Source organism: Pteropus vampyrus, unplaced genomic scaffold (assembly GCF_000151845.1).
Source record: "Pteropus vampyrus isolate Shadow unplaced genomic scaffold, Pvam_2.0 Scaffold42, whole genome shotgun sequence".
In the NCBI taxonomy this organism is placed as follows: domain Eukaryota; kingdom Metazoa; phylum Chordata; class Mammalia; order Chiroptera; family Pteropodidae; genus Pteropus; species Pteropus vampyrus.
Genome location: NW_011888823.1, coordinates 8637876 through 8662155, shown reverse-complemented (window position 1 = coordinate 8662155; position 24280 = coordinate 8637876). Strand labels below are relative to the sequence as shown.

The 24280-nt window shown below is 32.3% G+C and overlaps 1 protein-coding gene across 1 annotated transcript in view; it reads right to left on the bottom strand.

Annotated features, from left to right (window-relative positions):
* ERBB4 (erb-b2 receptor tyrosine kinase 4) overlaps positions 1-24280 on the bottom strand; it is a 1016037-nt gene that overhangs the window by 619333 nt on the left and 372424 nt on the right. Inside the window, exon 2 of the mRNA XM_011358660.2 lies at positions 1421-1572. Within this exon, the coding sequence (XP_011356962.1) occupies positions 1421-1572 (152 nt within the window). The remainder of the gene's footprint in view (positions 1-1420; positions 1573-24280) is intronic.

Here is a 24280-nt window from a genome sequence, read left to right as displayed (position 1 = left end):
ATGTTGAAAAATAAAATCTATCTTAAAATAATCAATCGACAGGTTAAAAGCTTGCAAGAAAATTTGAATAACTAATACTCAGATACATGTTTTTAAGTAGCTGTTCTAAGATAGCTTATGTGTGTTCCCTTTTTGAAATCACAGTCCAAATTAGAAAAAAAATGTTAAGTTTTTAGGCCTTCTTATTCTAGGATTTATATAACTTTTACTATCTACTTTTAATAAATAAAGATGTCATAACTAAACATCATAATTATTAAAAAGTTTTGACATATAACTCACAGAACCAGAGCTCTGTCAATCAAGCAGTAGAATATGAAAAACCTTCATACCGTATACCAAACCTAATATGATAGTAATTTTAAAAACAGGTATCATAAACCTCATAGTGTTAGGTTTTGAGGTCATTAATTTACTGAGGTTGTTACCATTTCTAGACATATTTATTATATTCAAAGTACTTAAAAGCATTGTAAATATAGAATTAGTAAAATTGTCATAGTTCCTTAAATAATTTACTCTCCACTAAATAGTTTACTATAGCATCAATATGCTAAACATTTTTGTCTTGATTTATACAGACAGTGCCTCCTAAGAAATATGTAAATATTATTGAAAACATTATCAAATGTATTCAATGTATGCTATACATCCTATTAATTCTCATGTAAAGAATAAAATTTTAGTTGTGTAAAAGACCACATTCCCATCTCACTTTGCCAAAGTCTCTTTGAAATTCAGATTTTTCCTATACCTATTTCAGTTAAAGTAAAACATAAGAAACTGTAGGCATAAAGCACTAATATAGCCTGTTGAACAGAGTAAAGATAAATGCAAGCCCAAACAAGTTTGTAAAAGGACTCTAGTTGATTCTGGGTAACTTCGTTTACGTGCCTGCTTATGTCTACCCATATAAATACTTATAATTTCCTGTGAGTATCTTTTTAAAAAGTTGTTGTTTTTAAAAAACAGAGGTCATTTTCTTCTAAAGGTAATAGTATCAGTCACATGGTAATGTAAAATGGTCTAAAATTTCCAAAGAGATAGAAAAGGAGGTTACTAGCTAAAGTTACCAATTCTTATCTAATTGGTCCTCTGGCTCTACTAGTCCCCAGTATAAGTTTTCCTCCTGCTTGCAGTTCAGAAAAAGACGGAATTGCTAAATGTCATGCATTACACCCTGCCAGAATCTTTTATCACTCTTAGAACAACAATAACTGCTCTAAACTCAGGACGTCAATCATGATGGCATTGTTACTCTTCTCTCCCTGGGTGTGGCTTGGTATCTCTTATCTTCTGCCTACAGTCATGGTCCCTGCTGGCCAGAAGAGCATAACCATCAGATACAAGTAAGCTAGTCTGTCTTTTAGCATCGTGACATCACTGTCCACTCACAAAGAAGAGAAAGAGACAGATTTACCCGCAAAAAGGAGAGGTCCCGGTTGTGCTCGATGCTGGTTATCTCCAGGTTGCCCATGACTACCTCACAGTTCTCATAGTATTTGCGCAAGGCCCGATACTGCTGCTCCAGGTCGGAGAGAGAGCTCAGCTTATTCTCTGTTCCTGCACACACTGCCAAGACAAGAAGATATAAGAGGAGTTATAGAACCTTTATATGACATGACAATAATCTCTCCCTCAAGTCTGTATTCCACAACACTTACTCTAATGCCCTGAATTAAAATATTTTAAATATCATTGAGACCTGTAATCCACACACTGAAAAATATATTTGCTTTTATTTTTCTCCAGCTTTATTGAGATAATTGGGATATAATACTGTGTAAGTTTCAGGTGTACAATGCGTAGATTTGATATACTTATATGTGTCAAGATGATTATCAGCATAATTAGCTAACACCTCTGTCACGTCATGTAATTATCATTTCTTTTTTTTTTTGTGGTAAGAACATTTAAGATATACTCTTAACAACTTTCAAGTATATAATACAATATTGTTAATTATAATCATCAGAACTTAATTCACCTTATAACCGGACGTTTACACTCTAACATTTTCCCAACTTCCCCCAACCCCCAGGCCCTGGTAATCACCATTCTTTCCTCTGTTTTTATGAGTTTGGCTTTTTTAGTTTCCACATGTAAGTGATATTCTATGTTTATATTCATAAATTGCATGTAGTAACTACAGAGAGTAAGATGGCATAGGTTGTACAGAAACACACAACAAGGAAATAAACTTAATCACATTTGCTATGAGTATATAAAGCATGTAAATACATTTAATTTCATTTAAACAAAATTTTCTTTTGGACTTATAATGTACTCTCTTTTCTAAGTAAATTCTACACATGCAAATAAATCGAAATCAAATGATGATAAAAGTGATAATTTTACCTTGAAAAATAATATTTTTCTATTGCAAAACAACTGTTCTCATTGAGTAAAGTTTCTACTATTTGTATCCATCTTTATTCACTCTACAAAAACTGCATTCTTAACAAGAACAAATGAATTCCATCCAGCATGGTGTATGAGGGACTTGGCATTTAGAAGGGAGAAGGGAGACTAGCTTAGAGTTGATAAGCTTACAGGGCCCTGGAAAGAGGTAGTGATTTTTAACATTTCTTTAAATGTGAGATTTCAAAGAGAAATAGTCTAAAGATTACGTATTGGTTTTCTAGGGCTGTCATACAAAGTATTACTAACTAGGTGGCTTAAAACAACAGTAATTTATTCTTTGATGATTCTGAAAGCTAGAATTCTAATATCAAGGTATCCGTAGGGTCATACTCCCTCTGAGGCTCTGAGTAGTATTTTCCTTGCCACTCTCTAGGTTCTGGTGGTGACCATCAATTCTTGGCATTCCTTGGCTTGCAGCTGCATCACTCCTATCTTTGCCTCTGTGGTCACATGGCTATCTCCCTATCTTTGTGTTGACATGTGTCTTATTCTTCTGAGAAGGACACTGACCATATTTGATTAGCGCCCACCATTATTTTAACTTGATTATATCTACAAAGACCCTATTTCAAAATAAGATCACATTCACAGGTGCTGGGGGTGAGTATTTCAATATATCTTTTAGAGGTACACGATTCCACTTTCAAAAGAGTATTTCTAGAAAATACACTGTTTGACGATCTTTAGAAATCCAGACAGGAAGTTTCTGTTTTGTTTTTGTTTTTGTTTTTATAACAAGCTTTCACTGTGATTAAAAGTCTATCTTATTTTTCAAGCTGATTTTTGTTATTTTGATGTGTCAATAGTCAAAAGCAGGCTTTAAGTTAGCCTTAGTTATTAGAATATACCTGTCTAGACTTTTTTCCTATCTATAGTAAAACTCATTCAATTGAACACATCAGGATCATGATTCCTTTGTCAGTTTTATACATGTCACACAAAATGTATATGACATGATTACTAAACTCTGTTTCCAGTGTCTTCAAAGTGTACACTTTTATCTTGCCTTAAATTTAGTGTGTATTATGTAACTTACTCTGAAGATTCATTCACAATCTATTTTTTAACTTTACATACTGTGATTATAAAATTCATAATATAGTTTTTCAGTCTATTAAAGGTTAGAGGTCATACATTAAATGGTATAGATTTTGTTCAAGCAGTACACAAACCATGAGAAGTAATAACTAAAACTCTGACTTCTGGAAGACAGACGACATATCAACACATAAAATATGGCTGGAGCCTGACTTGCCTTTCTTCTTTACACCTTCCTCTAATCTGCTGCCTGGAATGGAGATGTGATGGCTAAAACCTGAACCACCGTTCTGGACCATGAGAATGAGGGATACAACTTAGAGACTGCCTGAGAAATGAGCTAAAAGGAATTAGGATTTTCAAACAATTGAGATTTTACATTGTTTTATTATCATTAACATTACAGCAATGGTGAATTTGGGTCCCAGCTGCTGAAATACTATACACAGAAAGGATTAAATTCCAGTTAAATTACATGTCTTTGAGCTTAAGTAATTTTAACTATTTTGTCTGGTTGTTTGACTGAATTTATTGAAATCATAATAAAGCTGTAAAATCATTTTAGATTATCTGAACATTTTATTGGTTCTGTGGAAGCTTCCCTTATTATTAAAACTAACAAACACTAAGAAAAAATTAATTTCTATTGATAAGTACAATAATATTCAACATAAGCAGGAAAACAAGAAGCAATTGATTCATGTACGTGATCCTTATCTCATAGCAAATTTATAATAAAATATTTATAAACTTGTAAAATATCTGTTGAGAAAAGGTACTATTAAACAGGTTTATGAATTATAGCTTTCAATTAGTTTAAGTTCTAAAGAGGACAAGTTTATATTTTAATGTAACTACTGATGGGGCTAATTAAGCATCAATTAAAAAACTTGCCGTACCATTTCTAAAACACATATAATGCCACATTGCAACTTATGTAAAACTTTTATTGTACAAGTTTATTTCAATTGGAAATAAAATCTATACTTTAATATCATCATAAAAAGTCAATATGTAAAATCTAAATGAAAAGGTTTGTAAAATATTTAGTGTATTCTGACTTTTTCTGTAGAAGCTCAAACAAATTTGGGGAAAAATATCTATTAAGAAAATTGTAATACCAATATATTTTTGCATGCTTCTCATTCTGCATGTATGGAAAATGTACATAATATAAAATTATAATAATATTATTATTATAATCTTTTTATATAAGATACCCACAAAAGCTATAAGCTCTTTGAAGACAGCTGCAATATACTAATCATTATTTAGTATCTGCTAAGCTACATAGCACAGTTCTGTGAAAGACATTATCATTTAATAATATTCTTTTAATTGCTACAAAAACAATTACTATTTCATATTCAGAAAATTACATTCAATTCAGAAAAGTGTCCATTATTCAATAAATGATCAGAAAATTAGAATAAGTATGTTTAAAAATATTTTTCAACAACAAAAATATTTTCCAATAAACAGAAAATCTGATTGTTCAGAATATTCTCTTCTCCAAACATTCTGGTCTTTGGAGTTTTTATGACACACAGTTTCATTTGGAAATATTTTTGTCTCAGTGAGGCTTTCCTGTATATTTATATTTGATTCAAACCACCTATAATCAGTAATACATGCCTCATAATTTTATCTTGAAAGACAGACTTGATTTTAAAAGAACTAGTTTGGATAGATGCGTAAAAATCATTTGTATTTCTCTTCATGATGACTTCACTGACTGCCTCACAACTTCCATTTGTCAATCGATTTTACAATCAGGCCATGGACACAAGACAATGCTTAACCCATCAAGTTTCATTGATTTTACAAAGCTGTTTATCAAACAGAATTGAAAAATCTTTTTTACCAGCCAAACGAGTTTACAAAATTCAGCCCTCTTTTCCAGCACTGTTATGAAGTCTTTAAACTATAAGCTTACAATAGTTTCAGCTTCAAAAATCCTGAATTTACATGTGCTCCCTAGAGTTTTCATTCCAACTATAACTCCAGGAGTAAAGCTATACATGAACCCTTAATAAAATCATCACTTATTTGGTATGATTTCATTGTAAATGTAGCTATAGTTACAAACATGGCTTTTTATTCTTCTTGACTTATGATTTACATCCAACAATGAATGAACTACATAATCCTCATTCAGTAAAAAATTAAAACTATAATTAGGATTTTTGAAACAATGTAAGAAGATTACTTAACAAAATTATTCATTTGGTTCACGAGGATAATATATTAAAAGCAAAATGAAGAAAATTAACAATGCCCATATTAACAGTGAAAATCAATTATTGCTTCCAGGCTTGTTATGGCTATGGAAACCAGCACTCTATTTGCTCAACCAAGAAAAACAACAAAAGGGAAAAAATAAAACAAGAATTAAATTAAATTTTTGCCAATTTTCAGATCAAATACCTATGTGAGCTATGAATTAAGAAATTAATAATTGTTTAGCATCTACTCTTGACCTGTGTTGTGGAAAAATATATATTAAGAAAAATGCCCAAGGTCTATTGTAAAAGCTCATGTAGTTTTATAAGGAACATAGTAAGGAATGAAGCAAGCAGTATATATAAGCTATGTGTATATTATGTGTGTGCAAGAAATATTTGATAACCTGATAAAAATGCTTTAATTTTTCTATGTGATTTAACACTAAGTACTTTCTCTTTCTAAATGTTAACATTAAAAAATATGCTTTAGTTCAATGCATGTTATTGGGCATTTAAAATCTGGAGTTGTCATAAATCTCAAAATATAAAATATTTAAAGAGAATGTAAGAAGTTGAAAAATTTTCAGTGACTTATTGAGTGCTAATATAATTACACAGAGACGGGAAATTTGGGCAGCTCTATGATCAAAATATATCCCAAAATGTGGCCAAATTAGCCAATTCCACTACTACAATCATTTAATCCAAGCCACCACAGCTATTTCTCCCCTGGACATTCACAGTAGCCTCCCAATTGACTTTCTGGATTCCCTCCTTGCCTTCATTAATGTGTTCTTTGCACAAAGATAGGGATGATTTTTTTTAAGCATAAATCATTCACATCATTTCTTCACTGAAAATAATCCTTGGCTTCTGATCATACTTATTAAAAAATCCAAACAGTATGAAAGTATTTTCGGATCTTTGCTCAAAATGTAACTCTTGAAAAAGCCCTCTCTGATCACCTTATTTAAAATAGGTACTAGGTTCCCATATAGCATGCTGTTTTCTGTGCCTTTTTTTTAAAAAAATAATTGTTTTACTGCTACCTGAAATTACATTATACATTTGGTTGTTTACTTGTTTATTATATGTCTCTATATTAGAATGTAAGCTCCATAGATGGCAGGCTCTTTGCTCAACACCTAGAAGAGCAGAACATAGTAGATGTGTCAATTAATATTTATTGAGTAAATAAATAAACTTTGGAGTCATTGAGAATCATAATTAAGCCAGGATCAAATGCAGGTCCCTCTATTATGAAAAGCTGAATGAACCTGAGCAAATCACTTTGCCACTTAGAGTCTCCATTTCTGTATCTATAAAGTGGAATTTTGTGAAGAGTGTTCTCAACAATAAAATCCAACTTAGAGGTTAAAAACACAGGACCTAAAGCTGGATGGCCAGCATTAAAATCTAGCTCAATCATTGACCTGCAATGTAATCTCGGGCAATTTACCGAGACTCCTATTTCCCCATCTGTACAATGAACATAATAACCACCACCTCATAGGGCTGTTGTAAGAATTAAATGAGTCAATGAATGTAACTTGCTTTGCGCAATGTCTGACTCACTGATAGACTCAGTGTTAGCTACTGTCATTTATTTATATTGTATATAGTATGTGCACATTATGCAATATTTTAAATCAAATTGAATACAAGGCTTTCATGGTATGTAAATTTAGGCAATTATATTCCTCTCATTGAATTCATTTGTTTTCTTTTCTCAAATTGGAAATTTTTATGTTTCCTTCCAGCTAAAAAATTCTGTGGTTACACTTATTTCTAAAATACTTATTTAAGACTTACTCTACCCTAAGTAATGGGCTACATTCAGTGATGTTCTTGAGGAGGTCACACTGTGACATCATGTAAAGTTATGAAGTTAAACATGCATTTATCAAATAACCTAAAAATCCCATTTATAGGTATAGACCTAGAAAAATGAAAATTATGCTCACATAAAAATGTGTACATGAATTTTATAGCAGCCAAATTATACAAATTAGCAAAAAAATTGGGGAAAAAATACCAATGTCCTTTGATAGATGAATGATAAACAAGCTATGGTATATCCATTCCATGAATATCTCTTTAGCATAAATGAAGAAATGAATGAATGAATGATATGTCAACATGGGAAATTCCCAAAAGCATTATGCTGACTAAAAAAAGCCAGGCTCAAAGGCTACATACTGCACAATTCCACTGATATGACACTTTGGAAAAGATAAAACTATAAGGATGGAGAACAGATCAGTAGTTGCTAGAGGATGGGGTAGAGAGAGTGAGGATTTGACTGAAAGGTCATAAGGGAAATTAGGGAAATGGCAAAACTGTTCTGCATAGTGACCATGATAGTGACTCCGTAGATCTATATATGGGTTAAAACTCAGAGAACCATACACCAAAAAAAAAAAAAAAAGGTCTACTTTACTGTAGGTAAATTAAAACACACTCAAGTTGGCTTGTGTATCTAACAGAGTTAAATATGCCCCATTTTACAAATCATAAAACATTCTTAATATGTTTGTTCCTAAGTATGCTTTTGTCTCCTTATGAATAATTTTTGTTATGTTTTTGAATTGGCTATTATTGTTATATCTTTTTAAAATCCTGATTATTTGTGTTTTTCCCTCCTAAACCTAGCTACCTTGCTAAATTCTTAGAATTTATAATTAGTTCTTACTTGAACTTCTTGATTTAATCCAGTCTTCAATCTATTCTTTTATTCTGTTTTCTTGACTGGTACTGGTCAGGCTTTCTAGGATAATTTTTTAGTTAATAGGCATAGAAAGCATTCCTCTCTTTTTCCTAACCTTCAGAAAAATGCTTTCCTCAGCTCAGCATTTATTTTATCATGTGATATGTTTTAGAATCTGCCTTTACTATGTTTTTATTTCAGATTTAAATATGAAGTTTATCATGTACTTTTTGCTATTTTTGAAAAAAATTAACTCATTAGAGTGAATTATTAATGAATTCCAAATATTGAACCAATCTTAAATTCCTAGAATGACTACACTTAGTAATCATGCATTATTCCATCAATATACTTCTAGGTTTATTGCTTTTATTTTACTTGCCTTTTTTAATATTAAAAATATCTATCAGTGCCTTAAAAATATGTACATAAAATGTTATTACACTCAAAATAATAAACAATGAAAATGGTTTATATTTCAAAATTTTTGCATTCTACATTATTAACTTTAAAAGTATTAAAGAAAAAGATTAACACTAAAATACTGACTTTGTTTTATAATTTGCATTACATAAAACTGGAAATAAAATAGTTTTTAATGCAAAAATTAGTATCCTTTTAAAAAATAATAATAATAATTGACCCTATGGTATATTCTCTCTTTTACCACTTTTTTATTGACCCCAAAGTGATAAAACAGGAATCTGCTAAAATTAACGAAAACATTTTCTAAATGATCCTTGAGCCAAGTGAAAAGGGTATTTTGCATCATAGACCTTCACTAACAGAACCGTAGCTAGGGAATACACAGACATTCTATATTATAGTCTGATGAAAGTCAAGTCATAGACTATATATACTTGCTGATCCATCTAAAATTTAATTGATCTGTATTTTACCTTTTCTTTATATGATAGTCTCTAAATGCCTTCAAAGATGCTTAAACTACTAAATTACATTGGAAGGAGAAACAAGCTCATCATTGGACAATACTAAAAACTGATAGATATAAAAATTATATGACTATCTCCTGTGTGTGAATAATATGCTTTGTGAGAAGTCTACTATTATCTAGTCTTCCCAATACAATGAATTATTCTTATAATTTTTTACCATTTTGTATTTCAAAGATTAGCTAAGTAAAATTAAAATAATTATGAATGATTTTAAATTAATTATAGATCATCAAAACTTAACTGCTCATATATAAATTTCAGTTCCTTTAGTTGTTTTCCTGCCTTTATTTTCCTGTATTTTTTCTCAATTTATGTCTCATAAAATTTCTATGTTAAAAGCTGAAAAAAACTAATAGACTTTACAGATTGAGAAATTATATTTCTGTCATCTATATCTGCATGAAACAATATCTCTCTTTTCACTATCTTGCCATAATTCCCTTTCTGTCCTTTTATCATCTTTCCAATCCCTTTCCCTTCCCACACACACAGAGTCTTTCTTATTTACTTTGTAGTATTTCATTTTCTGTGGAAGTGTTAGGTCCTTAACTTGAATGTAAGTACTGGACTTGACAAGCAATTAAAGCAAACAATTTCCACTCATCAAGGCTTGCCAAATTAGTCATCTGCCATCTGCCCCATCATCTGGCTCTCCTTGAAGTCTTGCTGTGAATCTGGATACACTCTCTCCGATTAAGAGGGACAATGCAAACCTTCAAACTGGTGAAATGCCACTGGGAGCTAAGTATGTAAACATTAGCAACCATCTTTCTTCTCTAGATTATCATGCCTTCAACTGGCCCCTTGTGTGTAATAAAAACCAGCCAGCTTGTGATGCCTACTCACAGTGAGACCTTTGCCATTCACTGTAACTGAAGTGGTTATTCGTGGGAATTTTCTCCCCCTCTGTTAGATATAGTTAAAAGAAGAAATTAGACTAGATGTTATTAATGTGATGCTGGCTCTTACATATCAAAGACGGTTTCTTAAGCACTGATAAAGATATACATTAAGAAATGGAGTATGGTCTTTCTATAGCACAAATGCAGTAAGATGCCCCTCTTCTGGGTGAAATAAACTTCATTCTAGGTAGGGCATGTGGCTTGGCCATGAGAATGTAGGTTGTATATGTCCCCTAGTCCGTGTGCCTGTTTGCAGCGATGAACCTACGTAACTATTCCACCACTCTAAGTGGTCCACCCAAACTTATTCAACGTAAAAGTGTGTCTAAATAAGTAATATCCTTTTCAAATCAAAAGAAAGGTATGCAAATGTTAGACTTAGGGGTAAGAGGAAGGGATGCAACACACAATACTTTTGACTGTAGATTTTTTACTGTATCTTCAGATAATCTACATGTAAAAAAAATCTGAGACCACCTTGTAACAAAATTTTGGAAGATGTAGAAGCCAATTCTTAGTCACATAACCCTTTTGGGTGGAAAAAACAAAAAACAAACAACAACAACAAAAAACACAACCACCCACCTGATACTGATATATACTGAATAATATTTTAAACTTATTTTAAACTGTTTTCTCAGAACCCAAAGTCTATTATTCTAGAAATCAGATTCTATAATCTCCAGTAGTCTGGTCCCTTTAAAACAGATTTAGATGAGCAGTGGGTGATTATTTTCACAACATAGTAAACTTCAAATACTAATTGCACTTAGATGTTTGATAAGGAGAGAGACATCACCAAGGCAATATCTTTCATTCATTTATTTGTTCTGTCATGTATTTATTCAACAAATGCTAATGGGGCAACCACAATATATGGGGCTTTGGGCTAAGTGAGAAAGGAATAATAAATAAGATCTGTGTCTCATATTTGTAACATTACATTCTAATAGAAATCTGTAAAAATCTTTTTTCTCTGACTTTGATTCACTGTCAGTGAAAAGATTCATAATGAAAGTCAAAATTTATCTTATCCCCCAAAAAAATGAAGCAGAAAAAAATATCATTTTGTATAATAAAAGGTGGGCAACACAATATTTTCCAGGAGGTCTTTCTCTGTAACAGTAGCAAATGATATTACCAATATATCCCTAGCAACTACATCTGAAAAAACACCACATTTTACAAATGTTCTATTCAGTTAATCAGGTTCATGCATATCTTTTCCTAGGTCCTCATTCATTTGTCAGAGTAAAAAGAGAAAGTTCTCTGACACAGATAGGATGGATGTATTTTTTATATCTATAAATTCAATTTGAGGCTGATTGTCAATTAAGCCTCTATTCTAGATAACTTAATAACTGTATGATTGAACATGTTATGGGATTTTTAAAAGATTTTTTCTTTCGTTTTATTTAATTGAGAAATATGACGTTGTAGTTTTGAGATATTAGCAAGACATTCCACTACTAATATCACTAGCAACTTCTCTACTTATTCCATGATCTTAAAGATTAGTTAATGAGATTATCAGACACTACATGGACAATCACTGAATTGGAATGTTTTATGTCAGGAAAGTTTTTTTTTTAAGGGAAGAAGGAAAGATATCCATTCTACGCCATGTAATTTTTTATAGAAATGTATATATTAATTCAAATTATTATCAATACTTGAAATAACCTTGTAATTTAAACCACATTAACATTTTATATAAAAGCATATTTTTTTGATTTTTAATGTAAACTCTTGAAAATTTTTATTTAAAATCATTCAACAGAAAAGTAGAAAAATGTTATTCTAAAAAGTAGAAAAATATGTTATTCTAGCCCTCTATAAAGGAAAGTTCAATGACAAAACAATTTTCTTCCTGATTTTAATGGGAAATATGATTTTGTGTTTGTATGTATATATATATATGTATAATATGTACACAGACGTAGATACATACATAGAAATATTATTCTGGTTTCTATATATTTTTAGGTTTTCTCTAGTTCATGCTATTTGATATTATACAAAATTGTGTACTATTGCTTGTGATAATTTGTCTCTTAATTTTATTTTTAAAATATATTACTGTAAAATTAATATGAAACTGTATTATTATTACTAGTAGTCTTCTCCATCCCATTAGAATATTAGTAGTGCCAGAAATTCTTCTAAGCTTTATATATATGTTATCATTTAATCCACACAGCAATTACATTAAAGCACCTCATTATTATCATCTCTTTTACATATGAGGAAACTGAGACTCAGAAAGTTAAATAACATAACCAGAAAATTAACTCACAGAAGTCCCAAGAGTCCAAATCAGTTCTAATATCATAAGTAGCTCTCTTTCAAAAGCTTGGTGCTAGTTAGTTGATATATACAAATACCCATTTTAAATGATCTGTGTTTAACAGTAATATATTTTAATCAAATAAAATGTTTAATATGCTTAGGGCACTTATCTTTTATAAATTTAGAACTACAGAGTTATTCTATTAATAGTCATGCATTGCACTAGAAGTCCGTGAGAGGTGCTGTAAGTAACTGTCATTAGATTTTAATAACATAAAGGAATTTTAGAGCAGTTCAATCTCAGCAAGTACAAGTCAGTTTTATAACTGAAAAAACTTGGCTCCCTGATCCCCTCCCTTTGTGACTCACTCTCTTCTCACTTTCTATTTTACACTGGATAAAGAAAATAGATACAAAGACGGTCAGTTACTCAGGTAAAAATCTAGCCAGCCTACTCCTCTCTTTTCCAAAACCTCTAATCTAAGTCGCATGCAATTCCTATCAGCTTTACCTTCAGAATATCTGCAAGTTCCACCTGACATCCTGTCAACCCCACCTGACTGATTATTCCCACTTCAAGTCATCACATCTTCTATCTGAATATTGCAGTAAGCTTCCATCTGATGTTCTCGCCTTTCTTCTACTCTCCTTAGAGTCTACTGTATATCAGATATAAAAGATTTTATGTCTTTTAACCTTAAATCAGACAATTTATTTCCTTTGTTCAAATATCTGCAATGGTTTCTCATGTTAATCAGAATTAAATAGAAGTCCTTATCTTGATCTACAAGATCCTGATACTATCTGACTCCCTGCTACTTTCCTGATATCATCTCCCATGATGTTTCACTTACTCGCCGAGATCTGACCATAGGGCTATCTTGCTTATCTCTGAACACTCCTATAAAAGTTTTAAATACTTACATTCAATTTACAAATTTTTGTCTTATGCAGCAGTAACAGACTGGCATTGGTACGTATTTGGCCCTTTGAGTAACACTGTTCTAAAACATTACATTTCACACTCATCACCACCTGCCATATTATGTCTTTATTTAGAAGATAAGCTCTATAAGGACAGTGGGTCTATTTTGTTCACTGCCACATTTACAGCATTTACAAATACAGGACCCACAATAGGCATCCAATAAGTATTTAATGATTGGATGAATGGATGGATAGATAGACTGGTGGCTATTGAAGTATCAGAATTCTGCCTAGAATTCCTAGCTTATATGTAATCTAAATGTTATGTTTGATGGTCAGAATGTTAAAACTACAAAGATCTTTAGAGATCACCAAGTCTAATTTATACAAATAGAGGAGAAAACAGAGACAAGATAAGTTAAAGTGGTCAACGAAGGTGAAACATCTAGTCAGAGGCATAAAGGGAATAGGACTCTTTATTCAGGGCTATGTCTACATGGCACAGTGCCTCATGTTACATGGAGGGCTTCATGAAACTGTCCAGCTTTATGGAAAGGATTCCCAAGCCTAATGCTCTGCTGCCAGGAGGAAAACAATATCATGAAAATTGGCATGGGTGCTTAAGAACATTTGGTTAAACAGCACTACTCGATTATATAGTTGGAAAACAGATTCTCAGCAACATCTTAATTTGTTTTCAAGTCCTGGTAAAATGAAGTTAAAAGTAGCTTATTAAAAGGAAAATTTTTAAAGAGTCTATTTAACAAAAGCATGGATTATATGTACACATAAACTAACCAATATTATATGATAAACATAATCTTCAAAAATTTCCAATGAAATTATGTATTTTAAGTCATTTTTGGTATAATACTAAATTTTAAAGAACATCACAAAGATCGTTTTGTAAGCAAATATCTTTTCATAATAGAAATAATTACCTCTTAATTTGATTGTTTTGTACATGCCAATTTCAAAGATCATGTTTGCTTAAATACATGCACACCTGCAGTTGCACTTAACAATTGTATGACAGTTTATTGTGAGTGGATTTTTAATATTAAATTACTATTATAGCTATTATTACAGGTAATAACATTTATAAAGTATTATATAATTTACAAAGCAATTTTATTCATCTTAACTTTTTTGATCCTAAATTATTTAAGAGATGATTATAAGAAACAAAATTATTAGATTAATTGCTAGGAATTTAAACCTTGGATATCTTGGGAAAGAGTAACTTCTGAAAGATGTTCTGAAAAATTTTTATCTAGAAACGAGATGGTAAAAATGGCCATACATACTAAGATATTTTTATCTTGTGACTCACAGAGAAGGAATAGAATACATGGGTTAAGTAAAAATGGAATGATTAAATTTTTCTACATTCATGAAAAAATGAGAGTGAAAAATATGATATTCAGCTGACTCTATTACAAGCCTGTTTTCCTCCTCTTTGCATTTGTTCCAATAGTAGTTAATTAGAAATAGGAAAATTAACTAGATATCGATCTTGGTAGAAAACACATTCGACCACCATTACAACTCTGGTTTACTAGCAGATTCTCTTAGATGCATGCCAATTCTTTTTTTCAAAATTGTGATTTTACTTTCAATATGAATTCTCAAATATTATGTTTAACTACTATTTATACATATGAGGCCTTCTTCTTTGGAGATTATGTTAAATATTACTAACTTTTTCATTACCTGTTGAATCAGATCCCAGTTACTTGTTTTCTGTTCAAGATTTTCCATGAAATGAGATCCTGCTACAATATCCATTCAACCTTAATGCAAAGTTATTTTTTCCAAACAACTATTAAAATCATCAAAAGGTGGTTTAATTCAACTTACACACAACTGTTCCTTTTACTTTTTAATTCATTCCTTTCACCTCAACAGGAATACTCCTAAAGTCTTTAGAAAAATTCATATCCCTCATTATCTCCAACACTTGTCTAGAGAATTTTTGCATTTAGAAAATGTCTGAACCATTTATTCAATTTACATGTCCCTAAAATTTATATACAAAATGTATTCTATTTTCATAGAACATATTTTATATGTTCTATTATTTCTAGTTAAGGAAACCAGATACAGTGTATCTACCACACAAAAAGTACTACAAAGGTTTGTAGGTTTTAACCTAGACTAGCTTACTACAACTCAAGCAGAGCAGATAATAATAACAAAATTAAGAGGCAAAATAATACAAAGTAAGTCACTGGACTTAATATCTCTTAAATCCAGAATATATATATTTTTTTTAATTCTAGTTTTAGTAGTTCATCTTAAATTGCTTAATAGTTTATATCTCACATTTACACACCACTTTTGTAGAATTAAAAAAAAACACACACACTTTTTTTTTCAATTGAATGTTTACCCAGCCTTCTATAAAATTAAGAATATTTGGTTTTCATAAGCAGATGTCAAAACTTTCTGAGTGCTTTAAAAAATATTAGTGCATGCATAAATGTGTTTCCACTGTCCATTATATTAAGTTTAAAAATTGTCGTAATAACAAAAAGAAAATCCATTTGGAATATCAGAAACTAGAGAAGGTTTTAAGTAGATTTTCTTAAGCCACAGTCCTCTCTCTGACTCATACAGTTTGAACGGTATTTTTATTTCCCAGACATAGCTAGACTAGTGATGGCATAACTACTAGTCATTCATCTGCTATTAGAGCCTCCTTTTACCTCACAATTATATCATCATATTCCTCAATGAATAGTATTTTGATACCAATTGTTGTACATTTCATGGTTGCTTAGTGTTATATTAACCTTTTTCCAGTATCAAAAGTGTTTCGTATGTCATCCTAAAATGACCTTATATTTATAAAAACTAAAAGTAAAGAGAAAAGACTATTGGTTATAATGACACTAAAGGCTTTTCCACACATTGCTATACAGGCTTCCTATGATTTAAAAAAAAAAAAAAAAAATTGCTACAGACCAGTTAACTTCAGAGTTACCACATCCACTTATTTTGCAACTTGCTACTTAATGCAGCTCACACCAGAGATTCAACAGCCAATGGTACAAGCTTGGTTCTGTCCACCTACCCCTGAGCCATGCAGCCAGCATACAATAAGGAAAATTCACTGGAACGCTTTCTCTGATACTTTCTAATCCTTATTTTCTTATGTCCTTACTTTGATAAGCTGTTTTAGAACTCTCGGGCTTCTGATGATCTCGCTTTGCCACTCATCCTTTAAAACGGCTCCCCTTGTATTGATCCGGCTCCCCTTCTCAGCACTACTCTGGAAAAATCTGCTTGAATTGTCCCTACGTTACTTCAGGTCCAAAGAATTTGCTCCCAATCTACACCCAAGGGGACCCTAAGGGGCACAGCCTGCATATTCCCCCTAGTGTGTCTGCACAAGGGGCCAGATTACTGCTGCCTTTCTCATGAAGGAGGTCTGAGAGGAGCCCAAAGTTCCATTTACAGTCACACTCTCCTGGCATCTTGATATTACTGCTTGACTTGCTCTGGACAATATCTCCAGCTTTTGACCTAAAAAAAATAGCTTTGGTAAAGAATTAATTGTTCATTCTAGTGCCAGTTATATTTTTAGACTGGGCTTCTTAATAACACTAATGCACACCATGTCTGTTTTCCTGAATAGTCACAAACTGGGAACTGCTGTGCTGGTTTTTATCCAATTCTCTGCCTTCTATTGATATCACTCTGTTTTCAACCTCAACATCAAAAAAAAAAAAAAAAAAAGCCAAATACATAGTGCCAAACATTGTTGAAAATAGAAGTCCAGAAGCATATGGTACTAAGTTTGTAGAAATAAAACAATCCTTAGCTAAGTAATGATTCTTCAGTTGAAAATATGTACTATTGCTTCTGTTTCTTTGAAAAGTCAGCTCAATCAAGGGCCAAGTGTCGCCTGGGGACTTTAACTTGCATAAAGCATTATGTTGGCTCTGAAGCAATGAAATTCCATAGCAACACCAGCACTGCTTAAACTTCTCTGGGACGCCTACATTATTTATATCTGAACAGCTAGGGGGCTTTTTGCAGAGAGGTCCCTAACTACTGCAAGCATTCACTCTATTTAATGCTTTTTAATTAACACTGCACAAACACCAATTCTATGTGTGCAGTGAAGTCTGTGTACTTCTCCGGATTTGCTTCCTCAATAGATTTGGAAATGCGGCCACAGAATGGTGCCAGACTTCCCTTCCCCACCTCAATTCTCCCTCAAAAACCGAAGATCTGCATTCAAGAACACATTGGTTAAAATAGAATAAAACTGATATGGGGACAGGATAAACAAAAGGAATGTGTGGGAAAAAAAACTAGTTGATACAGAAAAATCTTTGTTGTTTTTATTATTTGCACACTTTTAAAACAAGAATTATAATTTTGTAATATTTTTGTTTAATACAATATGTAGACTTAACCTAGAGTCATTTAAGACTTAGATAAGATGATTTCTATGGTCATTGCCAGCTCTAAAATTCTATGTTCAAAATCATCTAGACAGCCTTTAAGTAGCATTGTGTAATGGAATGTCAACTGGGGATTATTACTCCCAAAGCGCACAGGATAAAATTTTAAAAATCCAACTCAGAGATAAAAATGAAGCAGCCACAAACTAGTCTTTAACTACCATAGCATATAACTGTAAAAATTTCTTTTTAAACATCTGAGAAAGAAAGAAAAGAAGCATTTTCTCAAGCAGAATTAATAAATTCAGGATGTATGTATTGAAAATCACCATCAGGGTGAAAGATATCTCAGAGATAATATTATATCCACTAAGACAAAATCCTGTTCATTTAAGAAACATTGTAAAGTTTTTATTGTTTTGTTTTGTTTTCCTTTCATCTGTTAGAAGCTTACTAGTAAGCTTTGATTGGAGTAACTGACTTCCTAAAATGTGGTAACATAAAGTTTCTTCCCATTTGCAATGTTCAGAAGGCTGAATCCTTAACCTTCTCAGAACAAGTGTCTCTCTTCTATGATTTGTCTTTCTTGTTCCTTCTAAGATGTGGTAAATAATTGTTATAATATCATAGAACAAAGCTGTGACATGCACATTGTTAACTGAATCTTTTTTTTTTTTTTTTTTTTGCAGACTTTCTGTTGGGGTTTGCATTCATTACTAATGAATAACACATACCACTAAACGCAAAGATTCTATTCTATTACTCCATTCATCACCAGGGGGCAGCACAATTCCCAAAGAACATTCTTTGGACTCAGGGATAGAGGAAAGTTACAATGGAAAAACTGGTATAAAACACTGGTACAGCTTTAGCCAGACAGAGAATTATTCAATTTTTCTCCTGCAATGAATGTAGACTAAAAACTAGCTGGATTCAGGGAATTATATCTACAAAGAGGAATATGCATGTTAGCACTCCTAACATAATTAAAAATGGAAGTATCATTAGTGGTGTGTGTGCGTGTGTGTGTGCGTGTGTGTGTGTGTGTGTGTGTGTGTGTGTGTGTGGTTGTTTATAATCTCTGTGAAGTACAAGAAGAATGAAATTATTACCATTTTCAGAATTCCCTTTCAGTTTGAAAATAAATGTGACAGAAAAACATATCAAATGGCATAATTTCCCCTTGATACCAGGGGAAGGAAAGAAGAAACACAATGCACTAGGTACTGTGCAAAGTAATGGAGATAATGGAGGGGTGGAGAGATAAAGAAAAGGTAGATCTAATAGATAAACACAAACACACACACACACACACACACACACACACGTACATGTGTGATTTTCTTAAAATATTTATAGTCCAAATCATACCACAGTTTGGCAAATAGCAAATAAACTACTATATTTTATCTTTAATTTTGATTTGCTAAATTCATATGAATGATGTGGACAGGGTAGTTTATCATTAATATGTCTTTTTATGCCTTACCAGTTTCTAAAACCTCTAATTGCTACCTGAAGTATCATCTTTAAAAGTTCACCTACATTCACACACTACTTTTAAATCATCAGACTCATTACATAAATCTTTTGTTTTTAAAAGTTGTTGTTTTTATAGATTCATAAAATGAAGTGGGTCATAAGAAACGTTAAAAGGTGTTATAAATCTCACATGAAAGTAAACAACTTATAAAATTCAATAATATTTGAAGGCAACAAAGTCTATAATATCATTAAAGGGGGAAAATATTTTGCTAACTTACAGGAAGGCAGAAATGGCAGCATAGTAGTATATACAGTTGAAAATGTTTAACACATCCTCATTCTTAATTTACAAAGATGTCGAGATGTTCTTATATTAAAAAAATAAAATACGTATACACACACACCTTCCAGAATCCCTGTTTCTTCATTAAACAATAAAATTACTTTCTTCTTTTATCCCCCAAAAGAATTCATTTGTTCTTTTTATTCAGAAGCATTTTTTTAGCACTAAAGAAATACTAGGCAAGCAGAAAGCACCAAAGTAATACTAGTCTAGCAGGAGGCACTCAACAGATATTTGCCCATGTATAAAATGCTCCAAATTTCCCAGAATCAGAGTTGGAGTTGCAACTTGCAAAATAGATTCCCAGGGCTGCCTCAGTGAAGTACCGCAAACTGAATAGCTTAGAAAAATAAATGTATCCTCTTAGTTCTGGGAGTTAGAATTTCAAAATCAAGGTGTTGGCAGGGCCATACTCCCTTCAAAGACTTTAGGGAAGGATCCTTCCTTGACTTTTCCAGTTTCCGACAGCCCCTGTCATTTCATGGCCTATGGCAGCATGTCTACTCTCAACTTCCATGTTCACATGTTGTTCTTCCTGAGCCACTGTCTTCATATGACTGTGACATATCAAGGGCACCACTCATACTGAATTAAGAGTCTACTTATTCCAGTATGACATACGTTAACTAATTACATTTGCAATAACTTATCTCCAAATTCGATCATATTCTGAGATACAGGGCCTTAGGATTTCAACTTTCTTTTTAGGGGGACACAATAACCCATAGCTAGTAACAGTAATTCTCTCCTCTTCTGCAGTTTCACTTTCACCCTCGATCCTCCTTTGCCTCCCTTTCTTCCTCTAAGTTGATATCATTCTGAGACTCTACTATGGAAGACAGACTCCCCTCCTACTTCTCACCTCCCAAGATCACCTATGATTTTACTAGACTCATTCTTGTGCTTGGTTTGGCTGTGCTAGTCATACAAATTGTCACCATTTACAAGAACTGCTTATATTCATGCCTAATTATCATGCAGTAGAATAACAATTATGCATATCATTAAATGCATGTGAGATAACCTTCAGTGTAAGTTTTATTTGATTATGGCACTAAACTCTGTTCATGCATGCTGGAATTCAGAGCGGGTTGCTCAGGAAAATGGCTGTCTCTGCCACTTAAAAATAATGACAGTGATATTGGCCATAACCCTAACCTTCTCCAGCAAAAATATTGGTTCCATAACTTGGTACCCACCTTGGAAAGGTTACTGCAATCAAGTCTGGATTAAATAAAATCACTATTTCATTTAGTAAGTATGAATGAATGGAATATTTTATTCAGCATTTTTAAGCTTTCTAAATTGCATGTGTTCTCCTGGCTGGAAAGATACATGATTTTGGAGTATAAAGCATGTAGTATTGTTGTTAAACAAATATATTCTAATCTTCTGATTAAACTTTCTAGCTGTAGAATTTAAAAAATATATATTGCTGCCATATATTAATGTATAAGTGATTTATGTTCTGCTTTCGTACTTTTTTGAAGTTATGTTTATTTATTTTTAAAGCATATAATGTGGCAATGTAATATGAAATCAGCAATGTCACTATATTCAACATCTAATAGGTGCACAATACCTGGCATGCTTCATATATACCACCTCATTTAACTCCCCTGGGAGTATAATTAGGCGGGCATTCAAAAATTACATTTATTTTTTAATTATAAAAATAATAAATATTAATATTTAAAAAATTAGGAACCATAAAGTACAAATAAGAATGATTTATAATCACATCACCCAAAAATAGCTACTTTTCACACTTGTTAATATATTAGTGCTACTAATTTTGAAAGCTCCTAGTCTCACTACTATTATAGGCAATCTTGGTTGTTTTATTCAAATATATCTGAATGGGGATCCTATTTTATAAACATTTTTGTAACATAGTTGTAATGAAAAGAATATGAAAAACATTTGCTCATATTAATAAGCATTTTTAAATAGGTCATATGGCTGTATTGGTTTTCGAACATTCGGTCTATTTGGAATTCTCAATTTTTGGAAAACAGTAAAGAGGTCTGGCTCTAGAATCAGTCTTTCTGTGGTCAAACTCTGTTCCATTACCTACTAAGTTTTGACCCTGGGCTAATTACTTAATTTTAGCCTGACTAGTTTCCACTATAAAAGAGAGTTAATAATAATACCTCCTAGAGTTATTGTGATGATTAAATTTTAAAAATCTACATAAAGTATTTGGCATACATAATGCCTAGCACATCCTAAGACTCAAATAAATAGTAGTTGTTAATAATTAGGTGTACACAATGTATCACCTTCTACCATACTCATTTGTTGACTCTCCTGGTTTTCTTCCTTCTCTCTGACATTCCATTCCATTTAAACATTTTCCTGTAGAACTTAGGCCTTCCTTTCTTATTCTACATTCTCCCTATTCTCTCCCTGGACAATCTCATCACCCCAGTGGCTTTCACTAGTATCTATATTCTGATAATGCCTGCATTTCTATCTCTAGCACACATAACTCTTCTGAGCTTTATGCCTGTACATCTAACTGCCTATTGCACATTTCCACTCAGAAGTCTAAAGGCACTTCGAAACCAACAGGTGCAAATTAAACTTGTCGTTTTGTTAAAATGAGCTTTTCCTCCCCTTGTGTTTCCTCATTCAGGGAATGACCACCAATAGCACTTGGCTACACCAGGCCGAATGCCGAGTTATTTTCCATTTATCCCTCTCTCTCAGCCCACAACAAATATATCACCAAGTCACTGTGATTTCATATCTAAAAAAGCTTTAATTATCTACATTTCTCGGCAACTCCACTGTCACTGCCCCAGTCTACACCCTTACTATCTTTTGTCCAGATTGCTATGGCATCCATCTAAACAGAATTCATCAAAACCATTTTGCATACTTATAAGGGATTTTTAAAAAACATGAATTAAAAAAAAAAATGAATCCGATCCTGTAGCAGCACCTACTTAAGATCTGTCAATAGTTTCCCTGAGCTTCTATAATCAAAGACTTTAAAGTTATGCAGCACTTGGCCTCTTCTTTACATGTCTAGCCTTACTGTGCAGCATCACCTACCCCGAAATCCCACTTAGGCAATTAACACTCTTCACTTTAGCCATCTTGAACTTCTCTGTTTCTTTGACCTTCAGGTGTTTGTACTCCTGTCACCACAGGGGCAGGGGCATTAGTACTTCTACCTTCTACTCATTTAACTTCTTAATCTTCAGATCTCAGCTGATGGTCGAAATATTTTTAAAAAGTAAAATCTATTGTTATAATTCCTGAGTTCTATTGAGCACACTAACTTCCACGACAATGACATTTCTCCCAGGGATACTGTCTTTCTTCTTCTGTTTTTCTACTGAGTTAAAAAGGAAATAACTTGAAAATAGAGTAGGAAGAAAATGATTGGCAAGGCTTAAAGAATTTTTTTTTTTTACTGAACAACAAACTATGCCAGCCCTACTTAAATGTATATGGAAGCCATTGATTTCCTTATAAATTAAGAAAGCTGTGGATTTCACCTATAAGTGCTGATTGTGTGTCAGTGTGTGTGCATGCGTGCATGCATGGGTGTGTACATGAGTCTGTGTGTATCGGTTGAGTGTCACTGGAATAAAATCTATTTCAAAAATAAAATATATGCATAGATTTCTGTATACGTAACTCACTTAAACCTATGTATCATAGTACTCAATATGCTATGAGTTAAAAAGCCAACACATTAAAATAGCACAAAGGTATGTCTAGGCTAGTTACAGTTGAGTGGCACTTCGTATGCATTTACTCACTGCAAACCTTCCTTGATATGCTGCTTGTCTCTTCCTGGTAAATGGCAGTGAAGGTCAGTGAATCTAATTTGACAATAATGAGTCTGCTCTGCAACGTGTTATAATATTGTGTCTCCACTTCTTTTTTTAAAGGTATCATCCAATCAAAAAGGCTGTTCAATGACACTAGGGAAACCCCAGGAGAACCGGGAGGGTCAAAAAACAGTACTCTCTTATTTTTCTTTTCTAATAATGGAGACAGTAAAGGTTATGAACATGTTCATATGCATTAAAACAAAACACAGCCCGATAGGAATGTTTTAATTAATAACAATTATCTTTTACAGCATTGTGATTCAAGCCAGGTATCTGAGCATGAAGGAGAAACTTGACAATTGTGATTCTTTATGGACAGAGAGATTTTAAGCAAAGTTAATGGAAACTCAGCGGATGGACGGTGCCGCAACTCAAATGTACTGTAAAATTACTGAAATGATTTCAATGTCACAGGACTACACTGCATTGCATTTATGATTATTACCCCTTGCTATGCTTTAGTGATATTTTGTTAGATATCTGAAAGTTTGTCTTTAAAAAAAATTATATCTTTCAGAGAAAAAGAATGATTCAACAAATAATAATGCATTATCATTGCTATAATAATTTCTATATGTATTCTATACATATCATAAATATCCTATACGTATAAATTCTGTATATAAATTACAATATGTTATAATTTAAAATTAACATAAATAACAATAATTATTAGAGAAAAGAAACAAAAGCTGGACTGTTGACAAAGGGTAATGAC